At 39.9% G+C, this 16,171-nt stretch overlaps 1 protein-coding gene across 1 annotated transcript in view; it reads right to left on the bottom strand.

The window, feature by feature from the left end:
* The window catches only part of atad2b (ATPase family AAA domain containing 2B), a 91,653-nt gene that overhangs the window by 52,305 nt on the left and 23,177 nt on the right, over positions 1-16,171 (bottom strand). The window contains exons 11-15 of the mRNA XM_048597120.1: positions 15,971-16,086; positions 11,726-11,900; positions 11,535-11,623; positions 6,392-6,551; positions 165-255 (exon numbers count right to left, since the gene is read on the bottom strand). Coding sequence (XP_048453077.1) covers positions 165-255; positions 6,392-6,551; positions 11,535-11,623; positions 11,726-11,900; positions 15,971-16,086 — 631 coding nt within the window. The remainder of the gene's footprint in view (positions 1-164; positions 256-6,391; positions 6,552-11,534; positions 11,624-11,725; positions 11,901-15,970; positions 16,087-16,171) is intronic.

Here is a 16,171-nt window from a genome sequence, read left to right as displayed (position 1 = left end):
AAATTTTTAAAAAGACATGCAGATTGGCCATACATCAACTCACCCCACTTCAGTATACTTAATGCACAATGCAGTTGCTCAAGCCGATATTTTCCGAAGTAATCTTAAAATGCATTATAGAGTAATATAAACATACTTTAAAGGATTTTAAGTTCAATACTCACCTACGCATTTTTCAGCTAATTCATCAAGGAAACCCTGCAACAGTTTCGGATTCCAGTCTCTGGTATGTATTTGAAATATGTGCTTTCGTGCCTAAATAGTCAACAAAAATAACCAAATACAGTCTCAGTACTTTATTATCTCAAAGCATAAACTATGCTCTATTTTGAATTCATAAATTCATAACTATAAATGTTTTCAGCCTCCATCTTGCAGGGACAGAACAATACTCTAATAAAAAGAAACTGTGTCTCAAGGCATATCTTTAATAATTTGGAAGACACATGCATAAAATTGACTATTAAGTATTAGAAATTCATGTAAGATAACTGACCTTTTCTCCAGGTCCCAGGGGTTGAGTTCTGTCTTGGTCCCTATGTTGCTAATTTCACATGAACGACAGCTGTTAGAATCTACAGTATCTATGGGAGCTGACACTGTTGAAGCTACTTAGTTGTTTCATAGGATAGGAATAAGACCATAAGGCATAGGAGCAGAAATTAGGCCATTCAGTCCATCGAGTCTAATCAGCCATGATTAAATGGCGGAGAAGTTTCACAGCCCCATTCTCCTGCTTTCTCCCCGTAACCCTTGATCCCCTTGACAATCAAGAACCTATCTATCTCTGTCTTAAATATACTCAATGAGCTGGCCTCCACAGCCCTTTGTGGCTGTGAATTCCATAGATTCACCACTCTCTGGCTGAAGAAGTTTCTCCTTATCTCCATTCTAAAAGATCTTCCCTTTACTCTAAGGCTGTGCCCTCGGGTCCTAGCTTCACCTACCAATGGAGGCATCTTCCCAATATCCACTCTGTCCAGGCCATTCAGTATTCTGTAAGTTTCAATTAGAACACCCCACCCCACTATCCTTCTAAATTCCAACGAGCATAGACCCAGAGTCCTCAAACGTTCCTCCAGTGTTAGGCTTTTCATTCCTGGACCATACTCATGAACCTCCTTTGAACCCGCTCCAGGGCCAGTACATCTTTCCTGAGATATAGGCCCAAAATCGCGCACAATACTTCAAATGTGGCCTGACCAGAGCATTACAGTGCCTCAGAAGTATATCCCCGCCTTTATATTCAAGTCCTCTCAAAATAAATGCTAAAGTTACATTTGCCTTCCGAAATATTGACTCAACCTGCAAGTTTAGCTTGAGAGAACCCTGGACTAGAACTCCCAAGTCTCTCTGCACTTCAGACTTCTGAATTTTCTCCCCATTTAGAAAATAGCCCATACATCTATTCTACTTACCAAAGTGCATAACTTCACACTTTCCCACTTTGTACTCCATCCACCACTTCTTTGCCCACTCTCTTAACCTGTCCAAATCCTTCTGCAGCCTCCCCACATCCACAATATTACTTATCCCTCTACCTATCTTTGTATCGTCTGCAAACTTAGCCAGAATGCCCTCAGTTCCTAGATCATTAATGTTTAAAGTGAAAAGTTGTGGTCCCAACACTGATCCTTGTGGAACACCACTTGTCACCGCTGCCATCCTGAGAAAGACCCTTTTATCCCCACTCTCTGCTTTCTGCCAGAGACTCAATCTTCAATCCATGCTAGCACCTCACCTCTAACACCCTGGGCCCTTATTTTACTCAGCAGCCTCCTGTGCAGCACCTTATCAAAGGCCTTCTGGAAGTCCAGGTAGATAACATGCATTGGCTCTCCTTGGTCTAACCTGCTCATTACTTCCTCAAAGAATTCTAACAGATTTATCAGACATGGCCTCCCCTTGATGAAGCCATGCTGACTTTGCCCTATTTTATCAAGCACTTCCAAGTATTCAGAAAGCTCATCCTTCACAATGGATTCTAAAATCTGACCCACAACTGAGGTTAGGCTAATCAGTTTGTAATTTTCTGTCTTTTGCCTTACTCGCTTTTTAAACAGGGGTGTCACATTACCGATTTTCCAGTCCTCTGGGACCCTCCCTGACTCTAGCAATTCCTGAAAGATCACTACTAACACTTCCACTACCTCTTCAACTATCTCCTTAAGAACTCTGGGGTGTAGTCCATCTGGTCCTCGTGATTTATCCACCTTCAGTCCATTCAGTTTTTCTGGCATCTTCTCCTTGGTGATGGCCACCATACACAGCTCTGTCCCCTGACTCTCTTGAAATTTTGGGATATTACTCGTGTCGTCCACTGTGAGCATGACACAAAGTAATTATTCAGTTCCTCAGCCATTTCCTTGTTCACCACTACTATCTATCCAGCATCATTTTCCAGCAGTCCAATTTCCACTTTTGCCTCTCCTTTGCCCTTTATATATCTAAAGAAACTCTTACAGTCCTCCTTTACATTCCTGACTAGCTTACCCTCATATTTAATCTTCTCCCTCTTTACTTATTTTTTTTGTTGCCCTCAGTTGGTCTTTGTAAGTTTCCCATTCCTCTGGTTTCCCACTGCCCTTCGCCACATTGTATGCTTTCTCTTTTGCTTTTATGCTATCCCTAACTTCCCTAGTCAGCCATGGTTGCCTCATCCTCTCTGTACCATGCTTCTTTTTCCTAGAAATGAATTTTTGCTGTGTCTCCTGAATTACTCCCAGAAACTCCTGCCATTGCTGTTCCACTGTCTTTCCTGCGAGGCTCCTCTCCCAGTCAATTCTGTCCAGCTCCTCCCTCATGCCTCTGCAGTTGCCTTTATTCAGTTGTAATACTGTTACCTCTGATTCTATCTTCTCCCTCTCAAATTGCAGAGTAAGTTCAATCATATTATGATCACTATCTCCTAAGGGTTCCTTCGCCTTAATCTCCCTTATCAAGTCTGCCTCATCGCACAACAGTAAATCCAGTATTGCCTGTTCCCTAGTGGACTCCACCACAAGCTGCTCCAAAAAGCTATCTCGTAAGACATCCACAAACTCCTTTTCTTGCGATCCACCGTCAGTCTGATTTTCTGAGTCTACATGCATGTTGAAATTCCCCATGATCACCATAACTTTGCCGTTCTTATACGCCTTTTCTACTTCCCGGTGTATCTTGTGCCCCAGCTCCTGAATACTGTTTGGAGGCTTGTACATAATTCCAACTGTGGTCTTTTTACATCTGCGGTTCTTCAGCTCTACTCACACAGAGTCTACACCATCTGACCCTACTTTGTTTCTTACTATTGATTAATTTCATTTCTTACTAATAAGGCAACCCCAACTCCCCTGCCCACCTGCCTATCTTTTCAATAAGATGTATACACTTGGATATTCAGCTCCCAATCCTCATCCCCTTGCAGCCATGTCTCCGTGATACCCACCACATCATATCTGCCAATTTCGATCTGTACCACAAGCTCATTTACTTTCTTCCTTACACTGCGTGCATTCAGATATAACACCTTCAGCCCTGTATTTACCGTCCCTCTTTTCATTGTCTCTCGTTTATCTAGTGTGCTTGAAGTTTGATTCCTAACCCTTTCCAAACACACTATCCTATTTTTGTCTGTGAAGACTTTAATAACCTTTCCCGAGTTCTCCTTCCCATCATTTTTTTCGTACTTTTCCACGCAGTTGAATCCACCCCTACAGATGTTAACCTGCTGTTTTGTTTCCTACTGGGGGAAGCTTTACCCTTCGCTTCCCTCCTGATTTTCTAATTTAAAGTCCTGTTGACCAGCCTATTTACCCTTTTCGTTAGAACATTGGTTCCAGCTCGGTTCAGGTGGAGATCATCTCAATGGTACAGATCCCTCCTGTTCCAATATGAATGAGCAAAGATAGATGGTTGTGGGCCAATTTTGTGAAGTTTATTTTTAAAAATGTCAGAAAGTCAATTTGGAAAATTGACTTAACTGCAAAAGTTCTGAGAAAACATGCCAGAAGACAGCATTAGAGTGCTTGTGATGTTAGCGAATAAAATATTTATACTGTTGTGTTCAAGGCAGGCAAAGTAAACATATGACAGCAATCGGAGATAACAAGGTGTAGAGCTGGATGAACACAGCAGGCCAAGCAGCATCAGAGGAGCCGGAAGGCTGACGTTTCGGGCCTAGACCCTTCTCCAGCATCTGCAGTCCCTACTATCATAGGAGAGCAATCTGTTTAGTTGTGGCCTCAGAAGAGAAGGTTAAAAGTTTTAGTTCAGAATTGAACAGCTTTCCTCCTAGAATGAGGATGCAATTTTTCAGTTCAATTCAAGTAATCAGTCACCTCAGTTCACGCCAGCATAAGGAACCGAAAGGAATGATATGTTTCTGGTTGACTCGCTGTAATGGATGGTGTTGGGAAACAGAATGGAAGTTACGGTAATTTGGCAAAAGTCAATTTGTGAGTTTCATGGTGGGTTCCCTCCACAATGCCGAGCAATATTTTTCTCATTATTGTCCCAAATAAACCTCAGGAACTACCTCACTTTTAACGAACCTCTCACCCAGTGCCAGCCTGATTATTCCACATGCCATTGCCAGAAATACTCACCACTACTCAGATATCCTGTGATATACTGACATCCCTGGTACCAGTGCCATGTTTACAATGCCACTGCACGTCTGATCAACAGCTCCCCTGCCCATTTGCAGAAATTCACCCACAAAGCAGGGTGCCAAGGGCTGAGGGTCCTGCTGGACAGGGTAGTATAGATAAGGATCGTCCTCCTTCCCCAAGCATTGACAGAGCAGGCCACACCTCAAGACTTGCCAGCCTAGCCAGATGTTATGAACCAGATAGTACCTGTCTCAGGTGCCCTGAACAACACCAAGCAGAGCAGGAAGAAGGTAAATGACTTTCTCCACTCTGCCAGGTTAAGTGCCACTATCTGTTCTCTGCTACTTCACACACCTCTCACCAAAGGTAACAGTGAGTGAAGGAAGATGTTACATTCTCTACCACTCTGCAATCCTCCACTATCACATGCAACATATTCCCTCAGTTACTGTTACCCATACAATTCCTCTATGCCACTAACCCTGTAAGGCCAATGTGCTGCCTACTCACTTACTTGGGTCACCTCATCACCTTTCCCACACCTGTATGAGCATCAACAGCTGTACTCTCACGTCCTTGGCGAATACATTTCAGCCACCTAATTTGGCAAGGACTCAATAAGCTCAACAGTCTGCTTCAGTGCTGCAATAACTATGACTTTTTGGAAAATTAAACTCCAAACTGGGAACAGGAGCCAATAAATTCAGGGCTGCTGTTTCACAAATTTTAACAATCAGAGATTAAAAAGGCTTTACAAATGCATCAAAAGTATTGGGGCTCATTGTTAGAAAAAAAACTGAAAGTCAGAAGGATTGACTTAAACAAGCACAGCCACACTCAACAAAACCATGCAAAGGTTGATCTCCATATTATGGGTAAGAAATACAGAAACTAAAAAAGATGCAAGGGAAAAAAAAAGGGCTTTCAATGTGATATCTGAACTGAGCATTTATAACCATTAGGACAGATTGTGCAGGCTGGGGCTCTTTACTCTGTAAAGGGCTGAAGATTGACCAGATAATCTTTAAAATTATGAAAAGATTTGATACAGTAAACAAAGAAAAAATGTTTCCACTGTGGACAGTACTAAACTAGGGTTCATAAGTATAAGATAGTCACTGATAAATCCAATACAACCATAACTTTATATTTAAAGCACTATACAAAAATGAGAAATGCCTCAAAACAAACTACTGACTAAATTGTGTAACATACTTTCCTGGAAGGAGTTAATGAAATGAACATTAAAGATGCATTTCAGCAAAAGCTAGGTAAGTACATGAGGTAAAAATAATAAAGGATTTGCTAGCAGAGTTAGATGAAGGAGGCTCACAAGAGGTGCACAAACACAAGAGTAAATTACCTTTAGGTTCAAAAGACTACTGTTGTATGTTTTCGAAAAAGACAATTTGAATTTTGGCAATAGAGTAAAAAAAAAAATACGGTTTGGAGAGAGAGAAAAAAAAACAATTAAATTGCTTCCATTATTCTTGCATTTTTGTGCACCTCCTGCCAACATTTACCACTATAACATCCTGTATAGACAATGGGGCAAGATAGAAAATAAAGGAGCATTAAAAATGAGACACCAATATTTCTGGTAATACCTGTTGATATTTTACCATATATCTCTCATGCAACGGTTCAGTAAATGTGTTGCTTATAGCAATACTGTTATCGTTTTACTGAAATTGCTGAGGGAACACAGGAAGCACCAAAAATCACAATCCTGCTCAGACATTTCCCATAACCTATAGTAAGATTACAATATAAAGCTCCAGTTAAGAAATTTCCAATACCTTTTTATCAGGGAGGTTAAAGAAGAATTCTCTGTCAAAACGACCTGGTCTCCTGAGCGCGGGGTCAATGGAATCAAGTCTATTTGTAGCACCAATTATAACTACTTCGCCTCTATTGTCCAGTCCATCCATCAGTGCCAGCAATGTAGACACTATAGAGCTGATAAAGAAAGAGGAGTAACTTTACACAAGACTAAATAAGCAAAACACATTATGATTAACTGTAACATCACATACATGTACACTATCGGAAGAAACAGTTAGATGCAAATGTACAATTTCTTAAAATCATTTTTGTCTACATTACTAGTTTTGTCTTACATTCTCATCAAGAGTCTACATGATGGCTTCATGATGGGTCCACATGAGCAGACAACAATCAAGTTGCCTATAATATGAAAAATAACCTGATCAGAAATAATTCCTCATCAGATTACTCCAATGATGTTGGTAACAAAGCACTGCTCAAGTCAAACACTGGAAGGAACTATAGATTTCTAACAGATCAACTTTCAAAATGAACTCATTTCAGGAAATTCAACCATAAAATCTGATTAAATATTGAAGAGTCTTGATTCAAGTATTTTCTTTAGAATAAAGTACCTTCATTTTATCATCAATACTATATAATCAAATGGAAATAAAAATTACTTGTGGTACTATCAACAGTTTTGCAAAAGAGCAAATAATGCTCTCAACTCGTTGAATGAAATTTGTTAAATGATTAAGTTTACAAGGAAAACAAAACGTATTGACCATGGTACATTTGGACTTTCCAAAAGACTCTGCAAAGTCTACAAGTAATTGGCTTTAAAAACCAAAACGCATTGGCAGAAGTCACATGAGACCAGGTTACAGTCCAACAGGTTTATCTGAAATCATGAACTTTCAATCACCTGACAAAGAAGCAGCACACCAAAAGCTTGTGATTTTAAATAAACCTGTTGGACTATAATCTGGTTTTGTGTGACTGCTGACCTTGTCCACCCCAGTCCAACACTGGCACCTCCACATCAAAATACATTGTATCAACAGTGCCAATAATTGCATAATTAAAACAGTTGAGAGACTGAAAAAAAAGCAATAAAACAAAATAGATGTTTCTCGCCTTGACAATTACCAAATAATGCAAGAGACATACGGGAAATAAATTCACACGTACATCCCTACACAATGTATTCCTCTTCAATTTTTGTTACTTAATTCACCATTAATTAGCAATGTGTCCCAGTCTCACAAATAAAACAATGTGTAAGAATCTTTCTTGTCATTGACTTGAATAATCCAGACACACTGTTGTTAAAATGTTGTCAGTGGAATGAAATATAAAATTAGGGAAGTTTTACAGCAGGCTGTAAAAAGCCTTAGTGAGAACACATCAAGAATACTGTGTGCAGCTTTGGCCTCCTTATTTGGAAGTGGATAATTTTGTTAGAAGCAGTTCAGAGATGGTTCACACAACTCAATCCTTGGGTCGGGGAGGGATTGAACTATTTTATGAGGCAAGGTTGGTGATCTATCTACTGGAGTGTAGAATGAGAGGTAGTCTTATGGAAACACAAGATCCTGAGTAGACTTAACAGATTGAAGACAGGAAGGAGGTCTCCATTTGTGGGCAAGATAAAACAAAAAGACATAGTTAAGTCAAAGAGGTTTCCGTTTTTAGTCAGAGGAGAACTGGTTTCTTTCCAATGCTCATCAGTCTTTGGTATTCTCGTTCAAAGAAAGCAAAGGAGATTGGGGAACTGAATGCATTTATATCTGAATTAGACATATAATGATAGACAAGGATTCAAAAGTAATGGGGGTAGATAGGAAGGTGAAATTGAGACCACAACCAAATCAGACACGGTCTTCCTGAATGTCAGCAAGAATAGTCTCAAAGGACTGAATGTCCTACTCTTGCTCCCAAGTCCTCTGCTCCTAACACAATAATATTAAATATTCTATTGTTAAGTAACTATGTTGATAATGCTACACCTACCCTACAACAGCTGAACCAGACGGCTTGAAATTCTCCATCAACATGATGCTAATTTTAACATTCAATCTGAATTGTGTGACACATGGGGTGTAAGTTACATATATCTTAGCATCATTTATTTTGGAGTTCAGATTTTTGAATTTGTACTAGTGGCATTGGGGTTTTCTGTGGGTCTGAAGGGATTTATGATTAACCTTTAAGTATTTCTGTAGCCATGGTGATGGCTTGCTAAATCAGTCCAAGAATACTAGTTTTGGAGGAAAGTGGGAATTTGCTTATATTGGGACAGTTTACAAGTAAAAAAAGTAAACAGCAAGGTACATTCATCTTTCATTCAGCAGATTCTGGAACTTTGTTTTTGAGTACAGGGCAAACACCAACAGCTGGGGTAAATAAAGCTTTATTTTGTTTCAGTTGGGACAATTCTGCATAGCTGGATGTGTAAAGCAGTTACTCCCCAGAAAGGGAGAGGCTGTTTAAAATTGCTAAAATGTTACCTCAGTGCAACTTCCATACCAGAAGTGTTTGAAGGGGTTATTTGAAGCTGTAAGGTGTAAGCTCAAAAACAAAATAGGAGGAGGAACAGGCCATCAGATTCTCAAAACGGGGAACTGAAGCCACACCTAAATCAAACCATATGTGCAACAGAGAAGGATATTTTCTCTAATGTTTGGATACTCTAGTGGTACATTGTTGGGATTAATGGGATTGTGTTTTTACTGAGTGTTTTGAAATCATTAAATATGTTGTAATGTGCAATTGGTTTGGTTTACTAGTGTGGTCTATCTTATCTTCACCTCTTTTGCATAATACACTCTGTGTAATTGCTAAACCCATTTGCGTTGCGTTAAAGACTGCCTCCTGGCGAAGTAAAAATTCTATGTATGAAGCCAGTTTTCAGTCTGCTTTCTGATTTGTCCAGTAATAACATCAGTTGGAATCAAAACAATTAAACTTTCTAGTGCAAGCAATATTCCAACTTAATATGTGTGAAGTGAGCAGTGAACTACTAAAGTCAAATGATAGTTTTAATAGGGACCAAGCTGTAAGTTGTTGGAAAAATTCTATTATACATTGTAAATATTAGAGAATAACAGACGTAGGGAAAAAAAACACTAAACTGAGATATGTTTAGCAATTATTTATGGAGACATACAGCATGAAAACAGACCCTTTGGTCCAACTAATCATGCTGACCATGTTCCCAAACTAAACTAGTCCCACTTGCTTGCGACTGGCGTATATCCATCCAACCTTGCCGTATTCATGTACTTATCCAAATGCCTTTTAAACCCTGTAACTGTACCTGTATCCTCCACTTCCTCTGGCAGTTCATTCAACACATGGACCACTGTGTTAAAAAAAGGTGCCCCTCATGTCCTTTTCAAAGCTCTCTCCTCTCACCTTAAAAATATACCCCCTAGTTTTGAACTCCCCCACCCTAGCGAAAAGACCCTTGCCATTCACCTTATCCATGCCTCTCATGATTTTATAAACCTCAAATTAGGTCACCCCTCAACTCCTACACTCCAGGAAAAAAGTCCCAGCCTATGTTTATAGCTCAAACCCTCCATGCACTCCAACATCCTGGTAAATCTTTTCTGAACCTTAACAATTTAATAATATCCTTCCTCGAGCAGGACAACCGGAACAGCACACAGTACTTCAGAAGAGTCCTCACCAATGTTCTATATAACCTCAACATGACATGCCAACTCCAATGCACAAAGGTCTGAGCAATGAAGGCAAATATGTGCTAAACATCTTCTTAACCACCCTGTCTACCTGTGATGCAAATTTCAAAGAATTATTGACCTGAAACCGTAGGTCTCTCTGTTCTACAACACTACTTAAGGCCCTACCATTAATTGTATAAGTCTTTGTTTGTTTTACCAAAATGCAATACCTTGCATTTATCCAAATTAAACTCCACCTGTCATTCTTCAGTCCACTGACTCATTTAATCAAGATCTCTTTGTAATCTTAGAAACCTTATTCACTGTCCATGATACCACCAATTTGGTATCATCGGCAAACTTACTGACCATGCCTCCTATATTCTCACCCAAATCATTATATAAATGACAAAAAGCAGACCAATACCGATCCCTGTGGAAGACTGCTAGTCACTGGCCTGCAGTCCGAAAGACAACCCCCCACAACCAGCCGGTCACCTAGCATCAAGCCAATTTTGCATCCAACTGGCAAGAACATCCTGAATCCCATGTGATCTAACTTTACTAATTAGTCTACCAAGTGGAACCTTATCATATGCTTTGATCAAGTCCAAGTAAACAACATCTACTGCTCTGCCCTCAATCGTTTTGACTACTTCCTCAAAAAACTCAATCAAGTTTGTGAGACATGATTTTCCTCGCACAAAACCACGCTGACTATCCCTAATCATTCCTTGCCTCTCCAAATGCATGCAAATTTCATCTTGCAGAATCACCTCCAACAATTTACCCACCTCCGAGGTCAGGCTCACAGGTCTCTAGTTCCCAGGAGTTTCCTTACAGCCTTTCTTAAATAAAGGCACACCAGTAGCCACCTCCAACACCTCACCCCTGGTTAAAGATGATACAAAGATAGTAGGAACTGCAGATGCTGGAGAATCCGAGACAACAAGGTGCAGGGCTGGATGAACACAGCAGGCCAAGCAGCATCATAGGAGCAGAGAGGCTGACGTTTCGGGCCTAGACCCTTCATCAGAAAAAAAAAGGCATTCTGATGAAGGGTCTAAAGATGATACAAATTGTCTCTGCTAGGGGCTGGCAATTTCTTCCCTAACTTCCCACATACACTTGATCAGGTCCCAGAGATTTATCCACCTTTATGTTTTATAAGACCTCCAACACTTCCTCTTCTGTAATGTGAACAGTTTTCAAAATATCAATACTTATTTCCCCGTGTTCTCTAGCCTCCGATTCTTTCTTCACAGAAATGTCCAGAGCAATTTACTATCAACACTAAAGGAGGAATTATTTGGATGCTATGGAGCAACATTGTGATTGCACTGAAAATAAGTATCATAATATCTTGCTAGCTGTAAGAACCACAATTATCCCCTCCCATAATTACAGCATTTCTTTTCACTCTGATGCAATTCTAAATGTTTAAAGACTCCATCAAATATTATCACAAAATTCATAACTGTACCTATGAATTTGATCTTGTCTGCTTGAACGAACTGGTGCTAGACCATCAATTTCATCAAAAAATATAATTGAGGGTCGCATTAAGTAAGCCTGCCAGAAGAGAACAAATATTGTGAATTATGCCTACATGTTAGAAGTTACAATTATGCATTCAAAAAAATTGGGAAAACATGTTGCCACTTGATTCTTTACCTGGTCAAACAGGAGCCTAAGTTGTCGTTCAGACTCCCCTACCCATTTGCTGAGACAATCTGCACCTTTCCGCATGAAGAATGAAACTTTCCTGTCTCCTAGGCTGCATTCATTAGCTAGCGCTCTAGCGACCAAAGTTTTGCCGGTTCCGGGTGGTCCATAGAATAAACATCCCCTGTAGCATTCAACAAAAAAGAAAATAATTCATCAATGCACATCAGCATCCAGATAAAGTTTAACATTAACTTCTGATCTTGAAATCCTAGGATGCTCCGATCTATCCATTTCCCTCCACTTGTCTCCATCTGGTTTACAACGTACCCTTGGTAAGCCAGACACAGATGTAGTTTAATGATTCATATCAAGTGTTTGGTTTTAAATTAGACCGTAAATATGAGAATAAAATATCGTTTTTGTAGAATAAACATACTGTACTGCAGTAATTAAATACTGCTTAAGTAATAACACTGCAAAATTACTTAAATTTAGTTTTGACTAAGACTACTGAACCATATTTTTACATTTTAATCATGCACCTCATGGGTTTTTTTGGAACATCCACAGTACTTTATCAATGTTAAAGAAGTGCCGGTGAGTGTGACCTGGGTGTATACTCATACAAATCACTGAAAGTGGCAGGACAAGTAGAGAGAGCAATTAATAAAGCATAATGTATCTCAGGCTTTATTAATAGGGGCATAGAGTACAACAGCCAAGAGGTGATACTGAACTTCTGCAAAATATTTGTTAGATCTCAGCTGCAGTATTGTGTACAGTTCTGGGAATGACACTACAGGAAGGATGTGTATGGAAGGAGTGTAGAAGAGATTTACAAGAATGGATCCAGGAAAGAGAATTCAGTTTTGAAGACAAATTGGAGAGCTTCAGACTGTTCTCCTTGGAGGGAAGTCTCAGAGGACATCTGCTAGAAGTTTCCAATATCATGAGGGGTCTGGATACATTAGCTAAGGAGAAACTATTCCCAGTTATAAAAGAATTAAGGCCAAGAGGTCACAGATTTGAAGTAATTTGCAAAGAAAAAGCAAATACTATGTAGCAAAATACTTTATCACGTAACAAGTCGCTCAGGTCTGGAATGCACTACCTGGAAGTGAGGAGAAGGCAGGTTCAATTGAGACATTCAAGAGGGCATTAATTGATTAGTTGATTCGAATAAATGTGCAATGGTATGGGGAAATAGGAAAGCAAATGGCCCTAAGTCATGATGCTAATTTAGAGAAATGATGTAGACACAATGGGCCAAATGGCCTCCTTCTGCGAGGTAACACTTCTGTGATATCAACAAACAGCTGAAGACACTAGATGCTGTAAAGACTCTGGATTCTGACGACATTTTGGTAATTGCAGTGAGACTTATGCTCCAAAACTCTCTGTACCCCTAGTTAAGCTGTTCCAGTACTGCTACAACACTGTCATCTACACAACAATGTGGAACATTGTCCTGTTAACGCTGTCCACAAAAAGAACAAATCTAACCTGGCCAATTGCCATTCTATCAGTCTACTCTTGATTATCAGCAAAGTCATCAAAGGTTTGCTCACAGTATTATTAAGTGGTATTTGCAGAGCAATAACCTGCTCACTGTGCAGGTTCTGCCAGGGCCACTCAGTTTCTGACTTGATTACAGCCCTAGTTCAAACACAGAGAAAGAGCTAAACTGCAGAGGTGTGGTGAGAGAGGCTATCTTTGACATCAAGGCAGCATTTGCTGGATTATGGTATCAAGGAGCCCTAGCAAAACTGGAGGCAGAAGGAATCTCGTTGAGGGTTACAGACTGTCTGCTGGCTGAAGTCATACTTACCACAGAGGAAGACAGTTGTTGTTGTTGATGGTCAATCATCTCAGTTCCAAGGCATCATTATAGGAGTTCCTCAGTATTGTGTCCTAGGCCCAAACATCTCAATCTTCTTCAAGAATAACTCTCCCACCATCATAACAACAGAAGTGGGGATGATTATACAATATTCAGCAACAATCACAATTCCTCACATACTGAAACAGCCATTACCATATGCAGGATGACCTGGACAACATCCAGGCTTTGGCCAGGAAGTGGCAAGAAGCATGGATCACCCACAAGTGCCAGGCAATAATCAGCTCCAACAAAAGAGGATGTAACCATCATCCACGACATTTAATGGTATTATATTTACGATTCCATTCTAACAACATCCTGGGGGCTACCGTTCACCAGAAACTGAACTGGGCTAGCTGTATGAATGGAGTAGCTACAAGAACAATCAGAGGTTAGGGATTCTGCAGTGGGTAACTCACCTCCTATCTCCCAAATGCCTGTTCACCACCTATAAGAAACAAGTTAGGAGTATGAAAAAACACTACTTGCCTGGATTACTGCAGCCCAAACACTCATGATGTTTGACACCAAACAAGAGAAAGAAGCTTAAGCTGAAGGTGAAGGTGGTCAATAAAGTAGAGTTATGTTTACCACTAACACAATGGCAGCAGCATGTACCATTTACAAAATTCATTGCAGCAACTTGCCATGGTTCCTTCAATAGCACTGACTAAACTTGTAAATTCTGCCACTTCAAAGGACAAGGGCAGCAAATGCATGCAACACTGCTAAAGGAAGGGGAGTGAAAAGAGTGGACTGGTTTGCCTTAATTTTCCAATTGTCACCAGACACAGGGTATGTGCCAGAAGACTGGGAAATGGAAAATTCCCCTGCTCAAGCAAAGACTCAAGTCAGTTTAACATTAGTGATGGGTTACTTTGCACTGAATACACTGGCAGATGCTACTGTCAAGCCAAAATGACATTTTGCTTACCACACAAATGAGCAATGTGATTGGTGCTTCAGTGCCAATGTTTGATGCCTGGTGAGCAGGCGGTTAAGTGGAGCCGAGTCCACGAGATCAGCCATGATCTTACTGAATGGCAGAGCAGGCTTGATGGGCCAGATGGCCTACTCCTGCTCCTATTTCTTATGTTCTTATGATGCGGGCTGACAACTGACAGACAACACACCCCTTTGACCATCTGCAATGTGCAGCAGGCTAATCATGTTCAACTAGCCCATACTTGCAGACCTCAGAACACCAGGTCCAACAGTAGATATGATTTTGCCATTGCTATTATTTACTAAATAATTCTCCCTGTGCTAAGAATTAGACAAGAAGCCAGTTTAAGATTATTAGGCTTGCAGCGTGATACATTTGCATGTAGAAACTACATATATTAACATAAAGGGGCCTGCTCTTCATAAGCGAAAAATAATTTGTCAATACACTGCACATTTTTATGTGGAAATGGTTAGAGACACTGTCAAATGCTAATGCATTTCTCATGGCAACACCTTGAACCAGAGTCTATCTTCCTGGTCTGCATTTTTTTCAGTTCTTGCCGCATTTCCATGCCAATCATGGTCAAGCAATCAGCACCCCTTCTGATGCTGTATAAACTGATATTCCCAAGTTGTTTGGTTCATTGAGTGTCGGCTCTGATGAGTGCATGACAAAAATTTTTTAGCAGTGTTTATGTTCAGTACTACATGATCGATGAACAGCCACAAAGAATTGCACTTGCAAGCAGAAGCACTAGAAATCTCAAAGAATACTGCAAGTGGACGCCAGAGGGAAAAAAATGTGAAACAGTAGAAACTGCAGACTGCATGGCAGAAGAGTGCAGCAAAACATTAAGTAGTACATGCGCCTATCCTACAGCCTCTATGTCAGGAGTATGTTTGAAAAATTATAATTTAGCTTCCAAAATTTTCATTACCATTACCTGTGCAATAAGACACAACGTGTTACTGTTTGATAAAATGTCTTGGCTACAGTGAGAAACAATGTACAGGTCATTACCAGCAGAACAACTTGGGTTTCTATCACCTCTTTGTTGTAGAAAAGTTTCCCAAAGTTCTTAAGAGGTAAAATCAGACAAAATGTGACAGTAAATCAAAAAAGGAGTATGTTTTACAAAAACCTATCCAGAGCAAATTTTTAAACAAGTCCAGTAGGAATTCAATTTAGAAGTTTACAGTTAGTAAGGTAATAATATCAGATGATATGCACATAATTCCCAGCAGATACATACTCCAAGGTCTACAAGTGGAGGGAGACGGTTCATACAAGGTGCAATGCATATTTGAGGAAGCTTATTTTTAGCAAGTTTTTTTGTACTCCAAATCTCAGTATATACCTGGTATTTGGATTGACTAATTTGTCAAATTTATCAATTCCAAACACCTTGAAGAATACATACCTTGGTGGTTGAATCTTGAATCGCTCAAATACTTCAGGGTACAACAGAGGAAAAACAACCATTTCTTTGAGAGCTTGAATGTGCTGGCTAAGCCCTCCCACACTATCAAATCGCACCTAATAAAAGAAAGACCGTAAAAATTAAATGAGCAATCATGCAGCTCAGTGGCTTTGATTTTGAACAGCTTCACTGAAGAGTAAA

The sequence above is a fragment of the Rhincodon typus genome, chromosome 5, assembly GCF_021869965.1.
Source record: "Rhincodon typus isolate 14 chromosome 5, sRhiTyp1.1, whole genome shotgun sequence".
Classification (NCBI taxonomy): Eukaryota; Metazoa; Chordata; class Chondrichthyes; order Orectolobiformes; family Rhincodontidae; genus Rhincodon; species Rhincodon typus.
The sequence above is the reverse complement of the archived record's forward strand: the minus strand, read 5'-3'. Positions and strand labels throughout refer to the sequence as shown.